This window comes from Benincasa hispida, chromosome 9 (genome assembly GCF_027475165.1).
Source record: "Benincasa hispida cultivar pf3 chromosome 9, pf3_genome.v1.1, whole genome shotgun sequence".
NCBI classification, from domain to species: Eukaryota; Viridiplantae; Streptophyta; class Magnoliopsida; order Cucurbitales; family Cucurbitaceae; genus Benincasa; species Benincasa hispida.
The window spans coordinates 80,236,023-80,263,832 of NC_143486.1; the positions used below are offsets into that span (position 1 = coordinate 80,236,023).

A 27,810-nucleotide genomic window follows, 5' to 3' on the forward strand; every position below is an offset into this window, starting at 1 on the left:
CGTTCAATCTTAACTATATACTGCAAACCTTTTAGGTCATTACTTGAACATGATCTACTTGTATGTCTACCACATACTGTTCAAATTACATTAAACAACCTTAGATCTTAGTTTATTAGATTGAGTTAACGCTTCTAAATGTCAAATAAAATATTTCTTATTTGATTAAATAAATAATTTGTATTTAAATATTACAAATTACAAGATCCATAGATTTAAGGCACTAAATCCAACATGAATTATTTTAATTTTATTAGAGAAATGAAAAAAAAACTAGAGAAAATATCATTTTATACCCCTAAATCTAATAAGTGTCTCAATTTAGGCACCAAACTTTTGCATTGATTTCACCCTCCATTACGTTATATTTGGGAAAACTTTAGGTAAAAACTTATAATTGTATAAATCAAACTCCAAAAATTTCATAAATGAATTAATTTAGACTTTTTAGCCATATTTTCTTTTTAGCATCGTCATTTACTTTTGTTGTCTATTTTGTAAAATGGACATTCGAAGAAGTATATACATTCTTGAGCGCTAATGTACAAATGATTTTTAAAGGTAATTATAAATTGATTGGCATATACAAATTTAAAATTTAATTTGGAGGATGATATAAATCGATTTATTTAACCAATTAAAGGTTTAAATAAATATAATTATTAATTAAGAACTCTCGATAGTACAACCTCAACTTTGAGAGTTATAAATTGATATTCTTCCCAAAAATTATGATGAATGTATTTTCTCTTTTTCCAAAGGGAAATCATTATGAGTGTTTAGGGTGCAATTGTTACTAGTTTTGGTAATTTGTAAGTGCATGCTATTCATATTTATGTTTATAATTTACAAATCCTTTATTGTTCTTTAAAATTAAAAAACAATTTGTTCGTAAGAGAAATATGTGAAAATTTTCGATCTCAATTGACGAAAAACACACGCAACCGACGAAGAAGACGAATTCGGAAGAAGAAATCTGTCTTTCACAGAGCTGCGAAGAATCACCTCCCTCTACTTCTCCGGCATCCAGCGGCCGCCGGCGATTGCGTGTGTTCATTCCTACCGAAAATTTCCAATTTTAGATTCAACTGCTCGTTTCAGAAGCATTGATAAGTTTAGTATTCTGCGGATTTCTCTGGATCATAAACCCTAGGAGTTTATGTTAATTTCTGTGGATTTCTGTGAAACGGAGGCTGTTGATTGGAATTAGAAAGTTTGAAGATGGAGCAGTTGAAGACGATCGGGAGAGAGCTAGCCATGGGGTCTCAGGGAGGGTTTGGGCAGTCGAAGGAGTTTCTGGATCTGATTAAATCGATCGGTGAAGCCAGATCCAAGGCTGAAGAGGAGCGAATTATCATCCACGAGATGGAAACTTTGAAACGCCGTCTCACCGATCCCGACATTCCGAAGCGCAAGATGAAGGAGTACATTATTCGTCTCGTGTATGTTGAGATGCTTGGCCACGATGCCTCATTTGGCTACATTCATGCTGTGAAGATGACTCATGACGATAATCTCCTTCTGAAGCGAACTGGTTATTTGGCTGTCACCCTCTTTCTTAACGAGGACCACGACCTCATAATCCTCATTGTTAATACCATCCAGAAAGACCTCAAGTCTGACAATTATCTCATCGTTTGTGCGGCTCTCAATGCGGTGTGTAGGCTTATTAACGAGGAGACTATACCAGCAGTGTTACCGCAGGTCGTCGAGCTGTTGGGACACTCAAAGGAGGCCGTTAGAAAGAAGGCCATCATGGCTCTTCATCGCTTCCATCAGAAATCGCCCTCTTCCGTATCGCATCTTCTCTCTAATTTCCGTAAGGTGGGGGTTCAAAATTCAATTCATGGTTGTTTGTTTTTAACTTTTCTTACACCTCTGTGCCGTGAGAAGTCTGTTTTTTGTTTTAATCATTATCATTCTTTTTTTGGTTGCAGAGGCTGTGTGACAACGATCCTGGAGTCATGGGAGCCACGCTTTGCCCTTTTTTTGATCTCATTACCACGGATGTAAATTCCTACAAAGATTTAGTTGTCAGCTTTGTAAGCATTCTTAAACAAGTAGCTGAGCGCAGATTGCCGAAGAGTTATGACTACCATCAGATGCCGGCTCCATTCATACAGGTCTGATAATATCTGCAACATTAGGTTTCCCTGTGCGTTCTGCTTGATAAGGTTACTTAGTTGCTAATTTGCATTCTGCAATGACCTTTTTCCCATTTCAATTGAAGTGAATTTAATTGTACAGATCAAATTATTGAAAATTCTTGCATTACTGGGTGCTGGCGACAAGCAAGCAAGTGAACACATGTATACTGTTGTTGGGGATATATTTAAGAAGTGTGATCCTTTGAGTAATATAGGAAATGCTGTACTTTACCAAAGTATATGTTGCGTCTCTTCTATTTACCCGAATCCAAAGTTGCTGGAAGCTGCTGCTGATGTAATCTCTAGATTTTTGAAGGTTTGGTTATACTACCCCATGACTGTATGCTCTGTTGATGACATTAATCAATTTTGGTTTGACCTATATTTACTTTACACAATTTTGTGGCCAGAGTGATAGTCATAATCTAAAATATATGGGCATTGATGCACTTGGTCGCCTTATAAAGCTAAGTCCAGATATTGCAGAACAACATCAGCTAGCTGTGATTGATTGTATGGAGGTGAGTGATATTCTCTTCTCTGCCAGGGGCTAGCCTTGATGAAAATGTGATTTCATGTATGCAGATAGGCCCTTGTGTTTATAGTTGTTTGTTCTTTTTTTTGTTTCTGTATTTGTAAATAGATTAAGCTGCATTCAAATTTATTTTTATCCTTAAATTTAAAAGTAAAAGTTTTGAGAGACAAGCATGATTGTCTCCTAAAGCAACTAATAATCTACTTATTTACGTGGCAGTGGCTTTCTTAGGTATTATTTAGAATAATATACAATTTAACTGATTTCAATTACAAATATGTTGTCTACAACTCTACATTGAAAGTTGATTTATGTGTGCTACCATGAATTATATTTGATCCAAATTTTGGTGTTTGTTTCTCAGGATCCAGATGATACTTTAAAGAGAAAAACATTTGAACTATTGTATACAATGACGAAGTCCACCAATGTGGAAGTGATTGTCAACCGCATGATTGAATATATGATAAGCATTACTGACCATCACTATAAGACGTATATTGCATCAAGATGTGTTAAACTTGCAGAGGAATTTGCACCTAATAACCATTGGTTCATTCAGGTATTTCAACCTTATCTCATTCTTGTTTGTTTGTTGAGTGATTATTATGGCTGTTCGAGTATCAACCAGATCCCTCAATCCTCTTCAGACCATTAATAAAGTTTTTGAACACGCTGGAGATTTGGTGAATATTAAAGTTGCACATGATTTAATGCGGTTGATTGCTGAAGGATTCAGAGAAGATGGTGATACAGTGGATAGCGAGCTGAGATCATCTGCTGTATGTGACTTCATTAGCACTCTGTTATTTTGTTTTCTACAATGTGGTGGTCACATGCTTCACAATACCTCATATCTTTTGAAAAATTCAGTGTGCCTGTTGAAAAGTTTCTCACTGTACGCTTAAGTTTTGGAGCGCCGTGACGTTATTTGTGTTTTAAGTTACAACGATTGTTTGGCACCTCTTAGCATCACTTTGGGAGCCCTTAGGTATTAATTGCTATGGGCGGGCCTAGTGTCAATAAGTGCTAATGGATATTGGAGTAGATAGGTACAAGTCATGGTGGCTACCTACCTAAGATTTAATATTTTGTTCTTTACTTTGACAATCACTTGTAGTAGGGTCAAGGATTGTCTTGTAAGAATAACCGAGGTGCACATAAGCTGACATGGACACTCTATATATATATGTATGTATGTTTATAAAGAAAACTATTATGCATTATCATCATTTCCATTTTATCTGGAGTGTGTTGACCATAAGTGAAACCACAAGGATTGTATTTTTGGGATTGAATGTCAATGAATTATTTCTTAGAACTTCTTTTATTTTCTGCCGTAGTTTCCTTACTCAATTAAACTATTCTCTATGCATAGGTGGAGTCATATTTGCACATTATTGGGAACCCGAAGCTTCCATCTGCATTTCTTCAGGTACAGTTCTTTAATTTTGGATATAAAAAACTGCAATATTACGCTCTTTTTTTGGTGTAGTAGGATTAGGATAAGATAGAGTATTATGGTCAAATCCTTAATTGATTAGGATTGGGATTAGTTTCCATGATTGGTTAGAATTAGGATTAGTTCCCTTGGTTTATTAGGATTAGGATTAGTTTCTTTCACTAATTAGGATTAGGATTAGTTCTTTGATTAATTAGAATCATGATTAGTTTGCTTTCCAATTCTCTATAAATAAAAAAAAAAAATCTCTATGAATAGAGAGATTGTCTTCTTGTATTGGCAACTTTTGATTCATAATAAAGACTTTGATTTTATTATTGGAGATTTCTCTCCTTTTATCTCTTAAGCTACATCAATTTGGTATTAGAGTAGTCGTTTGGGTCAATGTTGACTACCATTGATGGAAAATCGGAAAATTCTTGGCGGTGTCGATTGCAAGAGGGAGCTTTGTGAGTTGTGCTTGTTGTTGAACAATCCTCATCTATATAGGGGAACCCTTTAAATTTTAGAAAAGAAAGAAGATACCGAGATTTTTTTTCAAGATTTTGCTAGAATGGACTATTATCGATCAAGAAAGACGACAAAGAAAAAATATGGCAACTGATATAGACAAGAAAGTCAAATTTCCTCTCAAAAGCAGTGTTGGAATTCTGATTCAAGTGATTCAGAAGAAGAATTCTAACATAATAATTTCGCTCGTGCTCAATTTTCTTAAAGAACCTATTATTATCCACATTTAAAACTTGATTATAGTGACTCTAGTGATTCCGATGAAGATTCTAATGCAGTTTGGAACGGAATAACAAGGCGACATTAACAACAAAGAACTTGTCTATCCAATCAAACCGATTTTTCAAGAAATCGACGTAAAAATTGAGAGTTAAATGATTCAGAGTGAAAGAAATTATTATTACCAACATCAAAGAACACCCATGAATCATTTCAATAAAAATTTGGAGGTCGAAACATTTTCAAGAAAAGAGAAATATTCAAATAAAAACATCTACCAAGAGGACTTTCGAAAGAGAATGAAGAAATTCGGGTTCTTTTGGAAAAAAATTAAAAAAGGCATAATTATAATCTTCAAGATTTTTCAAGAAACCATTAAAATTCACATTTAGTCACTCAAGAAGATCAAGAACTCATCCAAATGAAATGGCCTGTGAAATTGCACAAAAAATGAACGGAGCAGAAGAAAAGAAAAAATCAATTGAAGACGAGTTGAATAAGAAAGGTAGAAAGATCGAAGAGGAACTTGCATTGGAAGAAGAAATAATTGATGGGACTAACACGGAGGTTGCTCAATTCAAACCAGATGATGAGGAGCTATTAATCGATGAAATCAATGAAGGAGGTGTTGAAGGAGATGAAGCCACTGCAAAGAATGTGTCCATTTGGTCAGATCAATTAACTGTCACACAACCAACCACATTTACCTCCATTGCAAGAGAATAGAGCAGAAATTAACCTTGACCACCAAGAAAGACAACAAGAGAATCAACACCATCTATGGTATGCAAAAAATGTCCAAGATTTATCAAGAATCGTTCAAGAACAACCAAGATCAACGTTATATCGGAGGAAATACTGAGAGGATGTGCATTCTTTAAGTGTGGAAGAAAAAGATACTTATGGGCAACCTAATTCGAAGAAAATTGAAAATCTTTTTCCTCCATCCCTTGAGGAGTTTGCATATATTTTAACAACAAAGGATTTTTGGAACAACTTAATTCTTGTATTCATCGGTGATGGTATTGATGGAAATAATTTTTCCTTTAACGAATCAAATATTTGATATATTGGCGTGGCTCGTGGAAATTATTGTTATTGGTGCCCGGTGTTCGGAGATGTGTCCGTTCGAGTGGCTTACTTTTTTATTTTTATCTTCATTTTCATTTTAAAACTTGAGGACAAGTTTACTTTTTCATTTTTTTTGGTTTTTCTAGAATAAGTTAGGGTATTATGGTCAAATGACTCAAATCCTTAATTGATTAGGGTTGGGATCAAGTTCCATGATTGGTTAGAATTAGGATTAGTTTCCTTGGTTTATTAGGATTAGGATTAGTTTCTTTGACTAATTAGGATTATGATTCGTTCTTTGATTAATTAAAATTAGGATTCGTTTGCTTTCCAATTCTCTAAAAATAGAGAGATTGTCTTCTTGTATTGGCAACTTTTGATTCATAATAAAGACTTTGATTTTATTATTGGAGATTTCTCTCCTTTTGTCTTGTAGGCTACATCATTTTTAATACCTTGAGTTCTGATTTCAGGTCATCTGTTGGGTTCTTGGAGAGTATGGGACTGCTGATGGAAAGTACTCTGCTTCATATATTGCTGGAAAGCTCTGTGATGTAGCCGAAGCATACTCAAACGATGAAAGTGTCAAGGTATGCCTATAATCTCGAAGACCTTGGTGGTATAGTGGGACCCCTATGTGGTTAACCTTCCTGTTCATTCTAACCGTATTGCTTCGTTCTATTTTCTTCTTCTAGACATGTATGTATAAATATATAATGGGCTGGGGTGCTGGGCTTTAATTTGGTCACAAAATTATGGAAATTACTTTGTTATTAATTTCTTTACAATTTTTATTTTTCACAATAAAATAATATAATGTGCAATTTCAATGATTTGGGACTTATAAGAAACATAATTTATTTTTTATATGGACGCTTTAAAAATATGGATAACAAAAAGAAAAAAGAACTGTTGCCAACATCGTTAGTTGAAAGTTAATTTTAAATTGTGATGAAATTACATGAACAATCGCTGAATGTACAATGAACATACAGACCACCAGGTTAGATTTTTATGGATCTTCGCTCCTCTGTTTCTCACCAATTTATTGATTGGAATTTAATCTAGATGATCGAATAATTGGTATTGATGTAATCCAATCGGGAGCATAAACAGTTATGGTAAAGCTAACAGCTGTAGCCCCATTGCAATTATTTTTGCCATCTAAACTGGTTATCAGCTGAGTGCCATTCTGAGACCAGAATGTTCTTAAAATGCCAAGAAGTTTTGGCTTGTGCTATAGGTTTATTGAAGGAATGCTATTCTTATCTTTCTTTTTTGATAAGAACAATTCTTATCTTTCTGAAAACTTATAAGAACAAGGGCGGGTTACATTATTTATTTCATGAACGACCTGAACTTGCATGGACAATTGAGAAATTACTGTAGCTGTAGCCTATAGACTATCGTCACCACTTATGTAATTTGTAAACAGTATCTTTGTGAAACGAAAGATGTTGAGAGTCTGCTATGTCTGTCACTTTCCTGTTGTCTAATTCTGTTAAGCCTCCAGCCTTTCCCTATTCTTTTCCAGCTTCCGATCAAATAACAAGAAGATTAAAATGAACAAGAACAATAGGGACTAACAAATTCCTCCAGCCTTTATTTATAAACTTTGACAGTAATCGATTCCCAGCAGTGGAATACAGGGAGAAAAAGGGGAAAAAAAACCAACAACGAGTAATCAGCAAAACTCAAGGAAAATATAAAGAAAAAAAAGAACTAAGTCATCCCAGCCTGGAATTCGAGAGATGCGGGTATCCTCTCCTGGAGTATGAATCCTCTTTCAGCCAAATTCTTCTCTGCCTCTTTCCCTTCTTCTCTTCCTATTTGTTTAGCCCTTTGTGGTCCCACCCTCAACGGCCTCCTCAACAAATTTGCCCTTTGCCACCTTATCTTCATAATCCACTATTCCTCTAACTAATTCTTGTCGTGGTTTTCCCTTTTTGTCCCTCCTCTTATAGGTGAATATAATGGGGGGTTTTACATTACCGCTCCTCTCAAAATGCACCTTGTCCTCAAGGTGGAAGGATGGAAACTGCTGTCTGATGTTCACTACTGACTCCCAAGTAGCCTCACTGTCTGGAAGGCCCTTCCATTTAATAAGCCATTCTTGTGTGTTCAGTTCTCCATTCCACCTTACTCCAAGCACCACTTCAGGGGCAACTTGTAACTCAAAATCTTCAGTTAACATAGGGGGTAATGACTGTATGTATTGCAACTTACCTAATTTCTTTTTAAGTTGAGATACATGAAATACATCGTGTATAGCTGCTTCCGGTGGTAATTTCAGTCGATATGCCACTTCTCCTATCTTTTCAGTCACTTGATACGGACCATAGAACCTTGGGGATAATTTCTCACTTTTTCTTTTTGCTAGTGACCTTTGTCTGTAAGGTCTTAGTTTGAGGAAGACTTCGTCCCCTACCTCAAATGTCGACTCTCGTCTATGCTGGTCGGCTTGCTTCTTCATTCTATTTTGTGCAATTTTCAAGTTTTCTTTGAGTGCATTCAAAGCCAAGTCCCGCTCCTTCAAGAGGCTGTCAACACTGCCAGTGCTTGACTTTGTTTCTCCATAATGAACTAACGGTGGGGGGGTCCTTCCATAGATGGCTTGGAACGGTGTGGTCCTTATTGAAGCATGGAAAGTGGTGTTATACCAATATTCTGCCAGGACAGCCATTTATTCCATCTATTAGGTTGCTCATTGCAGAAACACCTAAGGTAGGTTTCAAGACATCGATTTACTCGCTCAGTTTGTCCATCTGTTTGAGGATGGAAGGCCGTGCTTCTCCTTAATTTGGTTCCCAAGGCTGCAAAGACCTCTCTCCAGAAATTGCTCAAAAATATCTTATCCCTATCCATAATAATCGACTTGGGAATGCCATGGAGCTTGATAATCTCTTGTATGAAGATTTCTGCCACTTGCTTCGCTGAAAATGGATGTCTTAGAGGAATAAAGTGCCCATATTTGCTCAGTCTATCAACCACTACTAAGATGGAGTCAAAACCCCCGGCCCTCGGAAGCCCCTCAACAAAATCCATGGTCCATTCTTCTAAGGTTAGCTCGGGAATAGGTAAAGGTTGTAGCAACCCTGCAGGGGTTAGAGATTCTGATTTGTTCCTTTGGCAAATATCACACCCTGCCACATATCTTTTGATATCACTCTTCATTCCCGGCCAATATAACTCCCCACTCATGCGTTTGTAAGTCCTTAAGAAACCCGAATGCCCTCCAAGTATGGAATCATGATAAGTGTGCAGTAAGGAGGGTATTAAGGTCGATTGTTTAGGAATTACTAACCTCCCCTTATAGAGTAGCCTTCCATTTGACCATCTGTAGTTAGGTTTGCCATCTAGATTGTCTTTCAACAAGGATATGATCTGCTGTAGTTCCTCATCTTCCCCCACCTCCTTTAGTATGAGTTCCACGTCTACCATGGCTGATGAGTACAAACTAATGAGTTCGGAAGGTAGTTGTACTCTAGACAGGGCATTTGCTGCTTTGTTCATCAATCCGGGCTGGTAAAGTATTTCAAAATCATACCCAAGAAGCTTGGTTAACCAACGCTGAAATTGTGGCTGCACCTCCCTCTGCTCCACCAGAAACTTCAATGCTTTTTGATCTGAAATCACAGTGAATCTTCCTTCTAACAAGTAATGACGTCACCTTTGGACAGCCAACACGACTGCCATTAATTCTCTTTCATATATGGACTTGTTTTGTGCACGTTGTGAGAGCTTTTGACTGAAAAAAGCTATTGGTTTGTCTCCTTGTGTTAACATAGCCCCAACCCCTGTTCCTGAGGCATCGGTTTCTATGATGAAGGGTTGATTGAAGTCTGGTAATGTGAGAACAGGACATGCCACCATCTGTTGCTTCAGATCCTCAAATGCTCGAGTGGCATTCTTATCCCATTTGAAGCTATTTTTCTTGAGTAATCGTGTTAATGGGGCTGCCCTGGTGCTGTATCCTTTGACAAAACGACGGTAATACCCGGTTAAGCCCAAAAAGCCCCTCAATTCAGTCACATGGCCAGTTTACCATAGCTTGGATCTTTTCCCCATCAGCTTTGACCCCTTGATGTGATATCCAGTGCCCCAAATATTGAATCCTCTCCTGGCAAAATACACACTTCTTTTGGTTGGCAAAGAGTTGATTATCTCTTAGTACGTTGAACACCACCCCTAAGTGTGTCTCATGAGTGGAAATATTTGGACTATAAACCAAAATATCATAAAAAAAACACAAGTATAAAACGACGTAGAAAGGGTTTAAAAACCTGGTTCATAAGTGATTGGAAAGTGGCAGGTGCATTCGTGAGCCCAAAAGGCATGACTAAGAATTCGTAGTGCCCTTCGTGGGTCCTAAATGCTGTCTTCTCGATGTCTTCCTCCCTCATGCGGATTTGGTGGTATCTTGACTTTAAATCAAGCTTAGAGAAAACGACAGCCCCGTGCAACTCATCAAGTAACTCCTCAATTACCGGAATAGGGAATTTGTCAGCTATTGTAGCTTGATTCAGCCTTATGTAGTCTACACAAAAACGCCATCCACCATCTTTCTTCTTTACTAGCAACACCGGAATTGAATAAGGGCTCCTGCTAGGTCGAATGAAACCAACTTGCAACATTTCACGAACCAGTTTTTCTATTTCCTCCTTTTGAGCATGTCCATACTTATAGGGTCGCACATTGATTGGGTTGGTACCTTCCTTGATGATTATTCGGTGGTCAACTGTCCTTTTAGGGGGAAGAGAAGTAGGTAAGCTGAAAACATCTTGGTTTTGATCTAATAATTCTTGAATCATGACAGTTAATGCCGGTTGGGTTTCTTCTTTCTTTCCTTCCTCTGTTCCTTCAAGGTCTTCAATCTCAAGATGTTGGAAATCTACTAAGAAGCCCAAATCTTCTTCATCCCATTGCTTACTTAACATTTTAAAGGATACTTCAGCTTTAGTGAGGGAGGGATCCCCTCTCAACATGATAGGTGCTCCATTCGACCAAAAAGCCATTGTTAATGAGGGCCATGAAATCTGCATTCACTGTTAAATTTGGAAGTGTGAGCTCCACCCCCTTACAGATCCCCTTCTCTTCGATTTCACTTCCATTTCCTATCACCACCCCAAACCTTTTCTGCTATTCCAAAGGTATCTCAAGCTCTCTTACCGTTTCGTGATGGATAAAATTGTGAGTCGCTCCCGAGTCAACGAGTACTACCACTTCTTTTCTCCTGATTTTTCCTTTGAGTTTCATTGTTCCCTTCGCTGAGAAACCGAGTAAGGAGTTCAATGCGAGTTCCACCTTCTCTTGCACTTCAACATTCTTCATTTCAACCGGTTCTTCTCCTTCGACCAACTCCTTTTCCTCTTCTTCGTTGGCTATAAACAACATTAGTTGCCTATTTTCCCTGACTTTACAGCGATGTCCGGGTGTATATTTTTCATTACAACGGAAACAAAGTCCTTTGTCTAGTCGATCTCTGAACTCGATGTCACTTAATCTCTTCATTGGGGCCTCCTTCTTGTTGGGAAGATTGTGTTTTGCAGGAATGGGGACTAACGGTTTCACTGGCAACGCGATTTGCTTCATGGGTGGGTTGTCCACCAGCTTCCCCTGATTTTTATCATTTATTTCCCTTTTATCATTTTGGCTCAACGTCTGATACAACCCATTTCGGCCTAACTCCTTCAAAGCCAACCTGAGCGCGACGTTACGATCATTTATTAATTGGGCTTCCTTCATACAATCGTTCTGATTTTTAGGATTCCGACTGACGACTTAGGCTTGCAGCTCCCGTTCCAAACCGTTCAAGAACGCATCCCTTAATACTTCCTTCGATAGGTCCGACAATGGCGCCGAGTAGTTGACGAACCTCTTCACATACTCTTGGTAAGATCCTTCTTGACAAATTTTTATCTCGCGCACAGACTTCCTCTCTGACCCTCCGGTAGTGCTCAAACAATCTTCGTTTTAGCTCATCCCAGGTGGTAATGGCTCTCCGGTTGTTACTCCACCGAAACCAGTTGACTTCATCCGGGGCAAAACTAATTACGGCGACCTTCACTTTCTCGGCATCGGAGAGCTCGTGTATTTGGAAGAAGTGTGAGATGATTCCGCTTCCTCTGCTTTCCCTTTTGATTTGAGATTGCTCCCTTAGGTTAATATCGACTCCTCTTTCTTTCGAGCTCCATTGTTCTCTCGCACCTCCTCGGTAAGTTTCTCCAGGTTCTTGCACAGGCCCAACAATATTTCCTTCAGCCCCGCCATCTCCTTCTCCGTAGTCTCGATCCTCTCTTCCAATTGTTTTTGTGCCATGGCGTGCGTTTTCCCCAGGGTTGCGGCTCTGATACAAAATGTTAAGCCTTCGGCCTTTCCCTATTCTTTTCCAGCTTCCGATCAAATAACAAGAAGATTAAAATGAACAAGAACAATAGGGACTAACAAATTCCTCCAGCCTTTATTTATAAACTTTGACAGTAATCGATTCCCAGCAGTGGAATACAGGGAGAAAAATGAAAAAAAAACCAACAACGAGTAATCAGCGAAACTCAAGGAAAATATAAAGAAAAAAAAGAACTAAGTCATCCCAGCCTGGAATTCGAGAGATGCTGGTATCCTCTCCTGGAGTATGAATCCTCTTTCAGCCAAATTCTTCTCTGCCTCTTTCCCTTCTTCTCTTCCTATTTGTTTAGCCCTTTGTGGTCCCACCCTCAACGGCCTCCTCAACAAATTTGCCCTTTGCCACCTTATCTTCATAATCCACTATTCCTCTAACTAATTCTTGTTGTGGTTTTCCCTTTTTTGTCCCTCCTCTTATAGGTGAATATAATGGGGGTTTTACAAATTCTTGGAACATAGAGCTTTGCCTTGATTTTTTAAGAGTTAACGTATATCGCTGACTCATAACTGATGATGTGGTTCTCTTTGAAGGCGTATGCGGTGACAGCTCTCATGAAGGTATATGCATTTGAGAAGATGTCCGGAAGAACAGTGGATATGCTACCTGAGGTAAATTTAAGACGTTTATGTTTGCTGTTCTTTATTTTTTCTGAAAAGGATATTGTCATTGGAAGAATTACAACTTCAGCTGGTTGTTGAATTCAGTTTGTGGAACATGGAAGGGTTAATTGGTTTAGTGCATGTTTGAGAGTGGTTCTGAAATGGTTAATCACTTTTGACATTTTTAGAATCACTCCAATATATGTTTTTATTCATTCAAAATCAATTTTGATGATATGAAAATTGCATTTAAAAGTGTAAAATTAAATTTATTTTGAGTGATGAAAGGTGTGTTTTGGAGTGATTTTGAATATAACAAAAGTGATTTTAACTTTCAGAATCACTCCCAAACTTGCACTTACTGATTAAGAACTTTGTTGCTTTTCTCTTTCCATTGCTCGGCTTCTTTTTTCTTTTAAACTCAAATCTTGAGCATCTGATGTGTGTCTTTCTCTAGTATCTCCACTGAACGTTCCTGTCCTATCTATGCTTGATATTGCATTGGGTGTTCATCCTTTTGATTGTTTTTCCTCTCCTTGTCAGCACTACCAAATTCTGTCGCCTTCAACTTTCCCCAAAGAATAAAAAAGTTTTTAAGTATCTACTTTGAATTGGTGTATTCCAAACCGTTTCTTCTCCTGTTGCAGTGTCAATCTTTGATCGAAGAACTATCAGCATCCCACTCAACAGATTTGCAGCAACGTGCGTATGAATTGCAGGCCACCATAGGTTTAGACGCTCAAGCTGTTGGGAATATAATGCCAGCTGATGCAAGCTGTGAAGATATTGAGGTTACATTTTTCTCTCCAAGACTATTTATTTCTTTTTCCCTATTGGTCATTGTTAAATGATATAATTAAATTTGCCTTCACCCACTAGCTTAAGCTTTTAGATCAATTGGTGATTTAAGATTGAACTCCTGCATTGTTGTTTACTCCCCGATTAATTTGATTTCCACTTGTTTGGCTCTTCTACATATTTCAGGCGCACAAGTGAGGAGAGTGTTAAATGATATAATTAAATTTGTCTTCACCCACTAGCTTAAAAGCTTTTGGGTCAATTGGTGATTTAAGAGTCATAAAAGATATGCCAATCCATGTCATCTTGGAATACGTTAAACTGGTTTTGCATTTACCTATTTTGGTTTGTTTTTTTCTCAATTTCTTAGTGAAGTTCTTAGGCCAACTTCTCTTTTTAGGGTATGTTTGGTTAACTTTTCAAGTGTTCAGTTCTGAAAATAAGTCATTTTTTAAACAAGTATTGGCAATCCTCGAAATAATTTTTAAAAGACTTTCAAAGTGTTTAAATAAAAATGACTTTTTTGAAAAACGTTTTTTTTCTCTAGTCAATCCAAATAGGCCTTTATGCATATAGTAGTATTCCTTTCAATCTGATTTCCGTTTCTAAGTTCACAATGAATTGAGATATAGACTTGAGTGTGTTTGACATACATTTTAAAGTGTTTTGGGAGGACTAGAAGCGTTTTTTATTGATTGCGTTTGGTTATAATTTTAAGGAGCCATAAAAAAGTGTTTTTGCACTTTGTAAAATTTCTGATAATGAAAATAGTTTGAAATTTTTTGAAATCAAATAAAAATTGCTTAAAATACTTGTAAATGAAATATTTAATTAATTTTCTTCGAAGGGCATTTATAAGAAAAGTCTTTCACTTGAAAATATTTTTAAAAAAGGCATCCCAAACCTATCTTTACTCTCTAATTTTCTTTGAATTTGGTATTATGCATTGCTGTAGCAGTAACATCAATTATTTTTGCAGATTGATAAGGATCTTTCGTTCCTCAATAATTATGTGCAACAGTCACTAGAAAATGGTGCACAGCCTTATATTCCAGAGAGTCAGCGATCTAGGATGGATGACATTAGCAACATCAGAAGTCTTGACCAACGTGAAACTGTATCACACAGCCTTAGGTTTGAGGCTTATGAGCTTCCAAGGCCTCCAGTGCCAACAAGTATTCCTCCTATTTCACCTGCAATCTCAGCTGAACTGGTTCCTGTTCCGGAACCACATCATCCTAGGGAGACACACCAGTCTACCTCAGAACCATCCGTATCAGATGATGGTTCATCTCAAATTAAGTTACGACTCGACGGTGTTCAAAAAAAGTGGGGCAGACCAACTTATTCTTCTTCTCCTGCTTCATCTGTGTCTACTTCTACTTCTACTCCTCAGAAAGCTGTAAATGGGGTTTCACAAGTAGACAGTACCAGTACTGTAAGCTCGAAACCCTCGACTTATACCTCAAGGACTGCAGAACCTGAGATTTCTTTGGAGAAACAAAAGCTTGCTGCTTCTTTATTTGGAGGAGGTTCATCCAAAACCGAAAAAAGGGCTCCTTCTGCTGCTCATAAAACTACAAAGACACACCATGGTGCCAATAAGGTTCATGCAGCTAAGACGACAGTTTCACCACCACAAGCCCCTCCTCCTGACCTCCTCGACTTAGGCGAACCGACTGTCACCAGTAGTGCACCATCTATTGATCCATTTAAGCAGTTGGAAGGGCTTCTTGATGAAAGCCAGGTCTCTTCTACCGAGAATTTTAAAGCTGTTGAACCCAATAAAGAATCAGATTTTATGGATTTATTTTACGGGACAACCATGAGTGTACAAGGAAGCAACTTTGTTGATCTCCTATCCTCCAATAAAGATGATTTGGATTTTACTTCTGAAATGTCAAAAACCGCTGCAAAGACAGGTCGGGGAGAAACAATCGTTTCAAATTTGGCACAATTCAGCAAGGGCCCCGATGTGAAGGCATCTTTGGAAAAGGATGCTGTCGTTAGGCAGATGGGTGTGAACCCTACCAGTCAGAATCCAAACCTGTTTAAAGATTTACTTGGCTAAGAAATTTCAAGGAATGCCCAAGCGAGACTTATTTATGATTTGTGCACATTATCATCTTCTAGCAGGATTGGCTATGTGATCAGAAGCTACAATTATCCAAATGGCGGACACAATTGAAACGGCACACGCACCTGGAACGAACTGCACAAAAACCTCGAAGGCTGTGAAATTCCGGTGCAGGTATGTACTTATTGCCAGATTAGTTTACTTTTTGTACTAGTAGAGACAATGTTGAGTTTTTGTACGAGTAGAAACTGTTGGGATTTCCAGACTTCACGAATTTACGACGAGTGAGAAAAGTGGCAAAAAAAATTTCCAACACGCCCGGGGTTTTGGAAATCTGGAGAGGCAACCAGAAAATGCTGTGATGTTTGTTTTGTTTTGTTCTTTATTTTCTTTGCCCTCCCCAGGAGTGAGTACATTCTGTTATATATTTGATTACAATGCAGAATAAAGGAAGGTTCTTTCTTTATTTTTCTGTCTTCAATTCTTTTTCTCTTGTAAGTGAAGTTATGGTGGAAAGGTCTCCTTTCAACTACCCATTCTTCTCCCACCATCTTTTGCATAATAAATTCCAAGTTTTGGTGGAACATGACAAGCCTCTCTCTGCATGTCAACCTTAATTTTTTCCCCTTCTTTTTTTCTTCTTGAGTTCAACCACGAGCGGAACGAGGGGATTTGAACTTCTGATTGAGGTCGAGAACATATGCTTAATTTGTTGAACTAGGCTCATGTTGACCTATATTGTCTGGGCTAACAAGTTTATTGTCTTCGCATGTGATGTAATTTGCCAAGTCTTATAGTTGTCTATTTGAGATTTTATAATTTATGAGATCTATAACTTTCATGGATTGGCATACTAGAGTCGGTGTATAATAAGGAACCTAGAGGGAACACATTCAATTCATGATGATCATCTACCTAAAATTCAATACTTTGCGAGTTTTCTTGGCGAGTTGTAGAGTTAGACTTTTTTTTTCTTTTTTTTTGGGTAAGATTATGATCTTTCAACTTTGGTTCATTTTGATTTCTTAAATGAAATAAAAATGAAAATGTAGAGTTCAAAATAGTTACTCTTTAAAAGTATAAAGACTAAGATGAACCAAAGTTGAAAGTATGAGAATAAAAATGAACATTTTAAGTATAAGGACCAATGAACAAAAGTTGAAAGTATAGGGACCAAAGTGGATATTTTGAAAGTATAGGTATCAAAATGAACAAAAACTGAGGTTTCATTTGGTAATCATTTTGTTTTTTGTTTTTATTTTTGAAAATTAAGAATATGGTTAATACTTTAACTTCTAAATTTTTTCCTTAGTTATCTATTTTTTTACCGATGGTTTAAAAAATCAAGTCAAAATTTGAGAACTAAAAAAGTAGCTTTCAAAATGTTTTTGTTTTGGAATTTGGTTAATAATTCAACAATTGTACTTAAAAAAGATGTAAATCATGGTAAGAAATGTGGATGATATAGACTTAATTTTTAAAAACAAAAACAAAAAAGAAAATAGTTACCAAATATTGCTTAAATGTATGTGAATCAAAGTGAACATTTTGAAAGTATAAAGATCAAAATGAACAAAATCTAAAAGTATCGAAAAATCAATGTAGTATTTACAGTTTTTTTTTTCCTTTTTAATAGTTATTAGGTTAAGGTAAATTTGGTCCCTATAGTTTGAAGAAAGTTAGAATTTAGTCTTGATTTATAATTAAAATTTAATTCTTATGGTTTGATAAAATCACATAAATAATTATGATAACAAAACCAAAAGCAAAATTTCACGATACCTTTTGTTTTGGAAAATTTCAAAATACACCACAAGACTGTATGTATATATGGGTTGTTATGATCAATCTTTGGTTTGATAAATTACCTTCATAAATTTATGAACTTGTTGTAATTGAAATATCTTATATTGTAAAATGTACAAACCATCTCTAAACTAAGGAGTTGTTTCAATTAAATCCTCTAGTTATAAAATTGATACAAACTTAGATTATTTATTTATTTATTTTAATATATCAATCGTCGTGTGTTTTCTCAAATAAAGATGGGAACTCAATCTCAATTGAAAATAAAAAAAACGCCTAAGAATTAAGGATACCTGAGAATAACAAGCATGAGAATAAGATTGATGAGAATCCATGATGACTGTGTCTGATTATGCCATGTGAATGTGATCAGAATTTTATATAAACTATTTTTGTATTTAATTTGTAAAATTAATCATGAAAATTCTGTAAAATTGTAATAAATTAATTGATAAACAATAAATTCAATTCAAAGTTTTGAGAAAAATTAATTATTTAACAATCAAATAATAATATTAATTAAATTATTAATTACAAGTATTTGTAAAATGAGACATTTATAATTAAAGTTACTTGATTACATAATTTGATGAGATCAATTTGATGAATTTATATAATTATGATGTATTAATTAGTAAAACTGTTGAATGAGAAATTTTGGACCAATCACAAATTGCCACGTCATTCATGACGAAATTCCAAATCATCAAATTTGGAACCAATTAGAATTTGACATGTGTCCCAAATTGGAGTTGAAGACAAATTTTGATGACGCCACATGGTTTCATCATCACTGTTGAATCAGATAAAATTAATTTGACGCAATTTGATATTATTATTTGGGTTAAAGTCCAAATAAGCCCAATAATGGACTGAATTTGATCTAAATGTCAAATCAGGTTCAAGTCCAACTAATCGGGTCCAAGGACCAGACCCATGGACCAACCAAGCCCAAGCCCAAGCCCACGAGGTCCACCAGAGAACTCTATAAATAGAGGAGCTCTCCTCATTTGTGGGGGTCAGAAACTCTACACTTTAGAGAACCTAGAAAGAATTCTCCCAACAATCAGAAGACGCTCTAACTCCTAAAGCTCCACATTTGAAGACTGAAGTCCTTTGAAGATACAAGCATTCTTCTAAGTGTCCAAGCTCAAGAATATCCACATGCTCTGTATCTATACATCAAATGTACGCATTGAACCGAGAGAGAATCAGAGAATCAAGTACTAGAGATCGAACCACATCGCATCAAATAAACATCAACATCAACATCAACACCAACTCAAGTTTGATTTCATGAAACAAGTTTCTCTAGAAGCCTCGTGCGAACACTAATCTTCCAAGAAGATCATCAAATCCAAAAGTCGATCTTTTAAGAAGATCATCAAGTCCAAAGGTCGATCATCCAAGAAGATCAACAAGTCCAAAGACCAATCATCCAAGAAAATCATCAAGCCCAAAGGCCAAGAAGATTAACAAGCCCAAAGGCCGATCATCCAAGAAGATCATCAAGACCAAAGGTAGATCATCCAAGAAGATCAACAAGCCCAAAGGCCGATCATCCAAGAAGATAAACAAGCCCAAATGCCGATCATCCAAAAAGATAAAAAATCCTAAAGGTCGCTCGTCCAGAAGATCAACAAGTCCAAAGGCCGATCGTCGAAGAAGATTGACAAGCCCAAAGGTCGATCATTCAAAAAGATCAACCAATTTAAATATTAAAGTTTATTTTGAATGCATCAAAGAATTATTATATTAGAGAGTGTACTTACTATATTGAAATCAATACAAATACAAAGTTCAAATTCCACGAATTAAGTTTCTCTGGAAATCTCGTGCAATAAATTGGCACTCCCAGTGGGACATCTCTACCTCTCATCTATCTCTCGTCATCCAAGTTAACAAATCAACAAATGACACCAAAGAAAGTTTCATCCAAAGCTACCATCGCAAGTGATACTTACATAGGCTTTATCATCAAGGAGAAAATCTGGGAACAACCGATAGAATCTCTCAAAGGTGGGATCTCATCTGAAAAAATCCCTTGTTCGACAACTATATTTTTACTTTTGATCCATCAGAAAAAGAATTACACTTTGATGTAGTGTCTGTCATGATGCCTGACATAACGAATGAGTTGGCCATGGCAGAGATAGAGAGGAAGATAAATTTTCTAATGAAAGCTGTAGAAAAACGAGATCATGAAATCGCTGCCTTAAGAGAACATATGCAAGCTTGTGAAGCTACTGAGTCGAGTCAAACTCCTGCTGTTAAAGCCAATAACAAAGGGAAGACCGTGTTGTAGGAAAACCAATCACAACAATCAACTTCTGTTGCCTCATTTTCGGTCCAGCAACTGCAGGATATGTTCACCAACTCCATCAAAGCTTAGTATGGAGGCCAGTCTCAAACTTCTTTTATGTACTCCAAGCCATACACTAAGAGAATCGAAAACGTGAGAATGCCTGCTAGGTACCAACCTCCAAAGTTCTAGCAGTTTGATGGAAATGGCAATATGAAACAACATATTGCTCACTTCATCGAAACTTGTGAAAATGTAGGAACCAGAGGACACCTGTTAGTCAAGAAATTCATTCGTACCTTGAAAGAAAATACTTTCGATTGGTATACTGATCTAGAACCGGAAGCGATCGACAATTGGGAACAGTTAGAAAGAGACTTCCTCAACTGCTTTTATAGCACTAGGTGTATCGTCAGTATGATGGAGCTGACAAGCACCAAGCAATAAAAGAGAGAGTCAGTCATCTACTACATCAACCGATGGAGAGCTTTAAGCTGGATTGCAAAGATAGACTCATGGAGTTGTCCGTAGTAGAGATGTGCATCCAAGGCATGCACTGAAAGCTTCTCTACATCCTATAAGGAATAAAACCTCATACATTTGAAGAGTTGGCAGCACGCGCTCAAGACATGGAGCTAAGCATCGCCAATAGGGGAACTAAAGATTTTCTAGTCCCTGAAGGGAGAAAGCACAAGAATGAAACCAAGGGCATTGAAAAGATCGTGGATAGTGCCACTAAAGAATCTATGGTCATTCATGTAACCCCAATGAAATTTTCCTCTAAAAGAAAACAAACAAAATTTGAAAGAAAACACAATGAGGGTGAGAAGTGTCGCCCAACTCTTAAAGAATGACAAAAAAAGGTTTATCCATTCCCTGATTTTGATGTTGCGGATATGCTGGAGCAACTGCTAGAGAAGAAACTTATTCAGCTACTGGAATGCAAGCGACCGGAACAAGTAGGAAAAGTAGATGATCCTAACTACTGCAAGTATCATTGGATCGTTAGCCACCCAGTGGAAAAGTGCTTCGTGTTGAAGGAGCTAATTTTGAAGTTGGCTCGTAAAAAGAAGATTGAGCTAGATTTGAATGAAGTAGCTCAAAAAAATCACGCCATGGTAGTGACGAATTCAAGTGTTCTAACACCGTCTGCGTCTTGTGATCAAAGAGAAAACATGATCTAGTTTGGAACCTTTGAGCCTATAGTTTTTCGGTTCCAACAAGAGATTCAAACAATAGACTCCCAGAAGAAAGATGAGCCTGTTGAAGATAACGACAAAGGGTGGATCCTTGTGACTCATCGAAAGAGAAGACAACCAAATTCCACCCAAAAAGAGTCGCACTCCTATCGAAGCTATAGAAGAAGGAATAAGACTCATAAAAAGAAAGGCAAGAAATTGAGCAAAGAATTTCTATCTTCGATCGTATCAAGCCTTCAACTACTCGATCTTCAATCTTCCAAAGATTGAGTATGGCCACGATAGAAGAAGAAAGTTAATGTCCAACTCTACTGCAACTCGAACTTCAACTTTTAAGAGGCTAAGTATCTTCACATCAAAGAAAGATCGACCTTCAACATCTGCTTTTAATCGTCTTAAGATGACAAGCTATCAACATAAAAGAAAGATGAAAACCTTGAAGGTAAAACCATTTCATGAAAAAAAAAAACAACGACAAGAAGATTCACAGTCGTGTCCCTTCACCCATGAAAAAGAAGTTTTCTGTTGATAAAAGTATAGAAGGTTCCTTGATGGTGAAGTCAAAACTCATCATATTGACGAACCCTACAAATGAAGAGGATGACCAAAGCCATGATAAATAAGAGCTTTTGAAGTTTAAATGTAGAAGCTCCTTATCGCAAGAGCCTAAACTGCATGGTGCTCCTGGTCCACATGAGCTAAAAGGTAATCAGGGGGAAAAAAAACTACGTTATGACTTGATCTTTGCCATTGTAAAGGATATGTAGGCAACTTGAAGGAAAGTTTAACTTCAGTTCAGAAAAAAAGAAAAAAAACAAAAAAAATATCCCTCATGAATTTCGTGACTTGATCCCTTTCTTCAAGGATATATAAGCAACTTAAAGAAATTTAAATTCAATCCATAAAAAATGGTACCACAATCACCCTATGTGTAGCGCTACACGACAAAATAAAGATGTTCATCTCTATTGAGGGTAGCACAACAAATTAAAGATGTTCATCCCTAATGGGGGCAATGCGACAAATTGAAGATGCATATCGTCTGCACGATGCTACACAGGTTGGATGTGTACAATAAGGTTATCACTAGAAAATTCAATTATCTTTTTGCTCACTTAAATAAAGAAGTCATGTTGGCGTTGCTTACTTCAAGTTTGAACCATCACCCATCTATAATTCGACTCTTCATCTTCAGCTATAGATGTTCTTCAAGATCAAGTTCAGAAGTTTTATCGATGCTTCTTTAAATTCAGGTTTGGAGGCTTTGTCGATGCATCTTAAAATTCAAGTTTGAAAGATTTGTTAATGCTTCATCAAATTTAAAGCTCGAAAGCTTTGTTGATGCGCCACCATCTTCAAGTTAAGAGGCTTCGTCGATACTCCTCCGTCTTCGAGTTCAGAGGCTTCGTTAATGCTTCTCTGTCTTCAAGTTCAGAGGCTTCGTCAGTGCTTCTCCATCTTCAAGTTCAAAGGCTTCATCGATGCTCCATCTTCATGCTCAAGTTTAGAGGCTTTGCGTCATCATCTTCATGCTTAAAGTTGCAAAGTATAGCTTAATGCGGAAGGTTCACCGATGCTTCGTCAAACTCAAATGCAAAGGATTCGCCTATGGTACGGAGAATTCATCGATACTTTAAGATCATATGCCAAAGATTCGCCGATGTTTCGTTAAACTCAACTGTGGAGGATTTGCCGATACTTCAAGCTCAGTTCAGAGGCTCCGTCGATGCTCCTCCATCTTTAAGTTCAGAGGCTTCATCGATGCACCTCCATCTTCAAGTCCAGAGGCTTTGTCAATGCTCTTCCATCTTTAAGTTCGGAGGCTTCACCACTTCCTTTTCAAAGTCAGGTTTGGATGCTTCGCTTCCTTTTCAAAATATTGGTGCAACTTTTTTCCTTCTCCAAATTGTTGTTGCAACTTTGCTTCCCAAAAAAAAAAAAAAAAAAAAAATATCAGGTAAGGCTTTATTCCTTCTCCAAATGTTGGTGCAGTTTCACTCCCTCCCCAAAATGTTGGTGCAGCTTCGCTCCCTCTCAAAAAATGTTGGTATGGCTTCGGCTCATATGCAAAATAAAGTTTGGTTCGTCTGGCTTTGCCTCATATGTGAGATCAAGTCTGATTTGCCTGGCTCTGCCTCATATGCAAGATCAAGTTTAGTTCGTCTAGCTCTGCCTCATATATGAGATCTGTTGGGATCGGTGTCGTAATTCTCTCAAAGTCTCGTTGTTTGTAATTATACACATTGTTTTATGAATAGAGCTCCGGCTTCTTACAAAGCTACTGATACCGCACAAGGTTCCATGGTTATCTTATGTAAACTTAAGCATGTATATGTGATATATAAGTGAATCATGCCTTAAGTGATAACCTAAATAGGTCTGTAGTATAAGGATTAAGGTGGGATACCTAATCCTTGTGACACTACAGATACGGCTCGCTTTGTAGAGGTTTGCAAGTGTTGTAAACTACTATAAATGGTAGATCCAGACCATTCATGTGGAGACATGTGAGCGGGGATGTCCTATACAAAGAGTTTGTATAAGACCGGACCACAGATGACTAGACTCTGTATATAACGCCGTTGATACTAGAGACTTACATCTTACCTAAACAACCATAGGTGACATGACCTCAATCCTGAGTGTTTTGGGAACTCCTGCTTTTGAGGGCGGTCCTTTGATTAGTATGGGTGAGAGTGGCCAGATTGCCAACTCAACATGCCTACCTTTTTGGGACCTTGTCTGATTTGGGAGCTGGGAACTCAATATACAAGATGGAATTCACTCCTTCCTCGAAGCAGGGGTAAGTAGAGAGATTGCTCCCTTAAGGACTGATTTCGGGGCTTGAACATAGTGGCCACAACTTCTCTTTGGAAGAGAGAACTCGGTCATAGTAGGACTATGACTGATGTTCATTAGAGGGATCAGTGGTACTTAAGGAGTTAGATGTAACTACAGGGGCATAACGGTTATTAGTCGAGGTGTACTTACGAGCGATCTGTGAAGGGTTGTCTGATTGGTTAAAATGGACACGTAATATATTTGTGGTAAGGAGAGTTCAGCTGTCGGTCTTTAGTGGAGTGTCTGACAGTAAACGGATGGTGGATCCCGTGACTAAAGAGTTTAGTCAGTTATTCACGTACCGTTGAAGCTTCAAGCTATAGGTCCATAAGGTCCCCTTGGTAGCTCAATGGATTCAGTTGAGGATCAGTTCTTGGTGTTGATTTGAAATGTTCAAGTTAACAAGTGGTAATTCGATTATATATGATATGATTGATATGGTGTATGAGATACATCAAATGGAGGATTGATGTAAATGAGATTTACATTAAGTACTATAAAATAGAAAAAGAGCTATGGTTTATATGTTTCATGAGATGAAATATTAAAACTATGGGTTATAAATATAGTATGGTAAGTTAGTTATCATTTATATTTATAATAATATTAATTATTGGATAATTAAATCCTTTTCTCTAATAACCAATTGAGTGGGAGGTTATTGGTGGTTTTATGGTAACCGTGAAATAAAAGAAAAAATGTTTTCCTAATTTTAGTAAGTTCTATAAAAATGAATGTTGAAAATTGTTGATTTGAGATTTCCTCTCTCGGAAATATTCTCAGGGAAGTTTTCAAGTAAATTGGATTTATTAAGTGACAGCTTGGAGTTAACTAAACGATCGTGGAGTGTTTGTAGGCGACAGACACTCAGCTAAGCGATGAGTTAAACGATCGCATAGATTTTGCTAGACGATCACTTAGCTTTTCCTAAACGATTGGGCATCAACCTATACAATAGGTTCTTTCCATCTCTCACTTGCTCAATCATTTACATGATTGTGTTTCCTCTTGCTTTCTGCCTCAAACCAAGTCCACACAGAGCCCACCCTCTGGATTCTCACACCGAGAATACCAAGGTAGCCTTCTTGGTGGTGTCTTACTCAACTCGACACTGTCGAGGTTCTGTGGAGGCCGTTCCTGTTGTTAGGGTGTTCGTGACCGAGGCGATCGCTGAGTTCAAGTGCACGGTGATCATGCAGTGTAGCGGTTGTGTTGGATGTGCGTTCATGTGTAGCTGTGTTACTATGATCGAGCATTCGTGATCAATGAGCATTGTGATGAGTCTACAAAAGTGTGTAGCATTTGTCCTTGATTTTTTATATATCATGTTGTAATTTCTGTAATTAATGCATAACCATATGTTTCTGTTTTTGGTTGTAATTGTAAAGTTCATATACGATTGTAATTTGGAATGATCTTTCCGCTGCTCATGGAAATCCTCGTGTTTGATTTCCTTCAATTGGTATCAGAGCCAAGTTGTTCTGATATTCCAAATTTCAATTCAGTTTTGAACTTCTTTTACAATCTTGGTGAGTTTCTGTATTTGTGTTTAATTGTTAAATTCTTTTGTGGATGGAGTTGATGTATGTTTTCGGGTTTAATTGCCTTTGTTTAAAGCTTTATCTAATTACAAAGTGTTAATTTGTAAAAGCCCATGTGTTTTTGGGCGTAATTAACTTGCAATCGAATCTGTAATTCAAAGGGTTTGAGTTAGTCGAATCGTTCATGATGAAGTTTTGAAGCATGGAGATACAGTTCTCAACGAGGAAGAAGACCAAGAGTTGGTGGTATCGTGTAGCCTAAGGTAAATGATCGTTGGGATTTATCTAAGCGATCGTATAGATTTTTCTATATGATCATGTAGTATTTACTAAACTATCAATGCTAAATGATGGGGTAAATCGTTTACCTTATCGCGTAGCATTGGTTGCCCGATCGTGTAGACGCTGGAGGTAGACGATCGTAGTGGGAGCATGTGATGCTCATCGGTTAGTAAAAGGCATGCGCTAAACGATCGTGTAGTTAGAAAACCTCATCGCTAAGTTACTACCTATACGATTGCATGGTATACGATACTAAGGCATTCTCGAAGCGATCGTTTAGGCGATGGTGTTTTGCCGCATCGTAATCGTTTAGACGATCACGTAAGGTGTGCGTTGTGCGAGTGTGCTAAGTGATCACGTACCTTGGGCTTTATCACTTAGTAAAAGGTACACGATCGTTTAACTCTGGGAGCTTTGGTAAATGATAGAGCGAAGCATTTTTTCTTTCGTGTAGACGATTGCGGGGAGTTTAGTATACGGTGGTTAGAGATGCGTTACTTCACCCGAGCAGTTCAAGACTCGATTCGCCTGTTTGAATCGGAGACTCCTTGGCTTTGTAATAGTTAGCTTTATTTTTTGTGGTTTTTAGGCAATTTTAGCCGGTTCATCAACATTTGTTTATTATACATGTGATGTATGGTGCTTATATGGCAAAGTGTTTGACATATAGTTTAAAACCCACCTTAGGTTGTGCAATTATTCATGCATCATGTATTATCAATGTTATAATCTAGCATGAAGAAATTACGTGAAAGCATGCACATGCATCATAAAATATAAGAGTTATAGTTTGCATGCAGTGAGCATTATCATGCATCATCCTTTATTATAAGTGTTATAGTTTAAGGTGAATGGAAGCATGTTATGCTTGTTTCATTGTTGTTTTGTATAAGTGTTATATAAAAGAAGTAGCAATGAATGAACAATGTATTGAGCATGACACTTAGGTTATGAATGCCTTGCATGTGTTAGCTTTGCACTGTGGTTTTGGTTGTTTCGAGTGTTATAAAGGAAATTAGAACTAAAATCAATAAGAAAGAGTTGCATGCAGACTTAGGGTGAACTCAAGTTTTTTAAAATGGTTTTAAAATTGGATTGAGATAGACCTAAGTTCAAATGGTTCTAAAGAGTCTAGTAACCTAGATTAATCTTTTAAAATCGGTTTAATAGGATTAAATTTGTTGGCATAAAAGATTAAATTTATTTTAAATATATCTATAAGGGACCTTTTGTCTAAGACGGGTTCTTTCTAAGCTGGGGTTCTTAAGTTGATGGAAACATAACACCCCTACCTGGGAACCTACTTGGAAAGGTGAATTAGATAGATTTTTAACAAGTATGCGACAATTTTGGTCAAAGACTCTGTTAAAGAGTTTAATGGATGATGATAAAAAAGTTGTTTAACTATCCAAGGTAAAAGTTACTCTAGGGAAAACCTAAAAGTCACTTAGTTAAAATCCTTTGTCGTGTTTTTTCTAAGTAAACTAAACTCTAGGTTATAAAATACTCAGTGGGAGGAAGAGATGTATCTAATTTGTCTATGATTCCACTCACGTTTCTCCCTGTATGTTCACATTGTGAGATTCATGCTTGGCCTCATGGTGCCCTGGGAGCATCCCCTTTCTGATGGTGTTTGCATGAGTCAATATCAAGGTGGATGGAGAGAGTATTTATAGTAAGTGGGTAAAGGGTATGTGTCAACACATCCTATGGTCTCTGTCATTGGTTCACACCGTGAGATCATTCTGTACTCCCTCGTGGCGCCCTGGGAGCGTCCCCCTTTGGATGAGTTTTGTGTAGTTGATCAAGATCAATGTGAACTCCAGAAATGGATAGGGTCGCTTTAGGTTTTTCCCCAATCGGATTTTACCCCTTCGGATTGGCTGCTTAGGGCAGATCTCTAGGGCCTAAAATGACAGGTCACACTTACGGGAGATTGTTAAGTAAGTTAATGATCTCTTGACCAAATCAATGATGGTTAGTCGTTATAGGAGCAAGAGTTGTTATGGTATTAATGA

The 27,810-nt window shown here is 37.2% G+C and overlaps 1 protein-coding gene and 1 pseudogene across 1 annotated transcript; both read left to right on the forward strand.

The window, feature by feature from the left end:
* The first annotated feature begins 681 nt into the window (after window positions 1–681).
* Window positions 682–16,287, forward strand: LOC120085142 (Adaptin family protein). The gene is made up of 11 exons (XM_039041019.2): window positions 682–1,824; window positions 1,938–2,123; window positions 2,248–2,463; window positions 2,558–2,668; window positions 3,047–3,244; window positions 3,333–3,464; window positions 4,061–4,117; window positions 6,418–6,534; window positions 12,878–12,955; window positions 13,594–13,737; window positions 14,724–16,287. The coding sequence occupies exons 1-11, from the start codon at window positions 1,222–1,224 to the stop codon at window positions 15,813–15,815; spliced, it is 2,934 nt and encodes a 977-aa protein (XP_038896947.1). The 5' UTR covers window positions 682–1,221; the 3' UTR covers window positions 15,816–16,287.
* Window positions 16,288–22,736: 6,449 nt separating this feature from the next.
* Window positions 22,737–27,810, forward strand: part of LOC150034092 (serine/threonine-protein phosphatase 7 long form homolog) — a 46,319-nt pseudogene continuing 41,245 nt past the window's right edge.

Excerpts from the sequence above, each read along its gene's own strand:
- LOC120085142 (XM_039041019.2), top strand. The coding sequence starts at position 1,222 with ATGGAGCAGTTGAAGACGATCGGGAGAGAGCTAGCCATGGGGTCTCAG. Across the intron at positions 2,124-2,247 it reads TGCCGGCTCCATTCATACAG|ATCAAATTATTGAAAATTCT; the intron begins GTCTGATAATAT and ends TTAATTGTACAG. Across the intron at positions 2,464-2,557 it reads TAATCTCTAGATTTTTGAAG|AGTGATAGTCATAATCTAAA; the intron begins GTTTGGTTATAC and ends TTTTGTGGCCAG.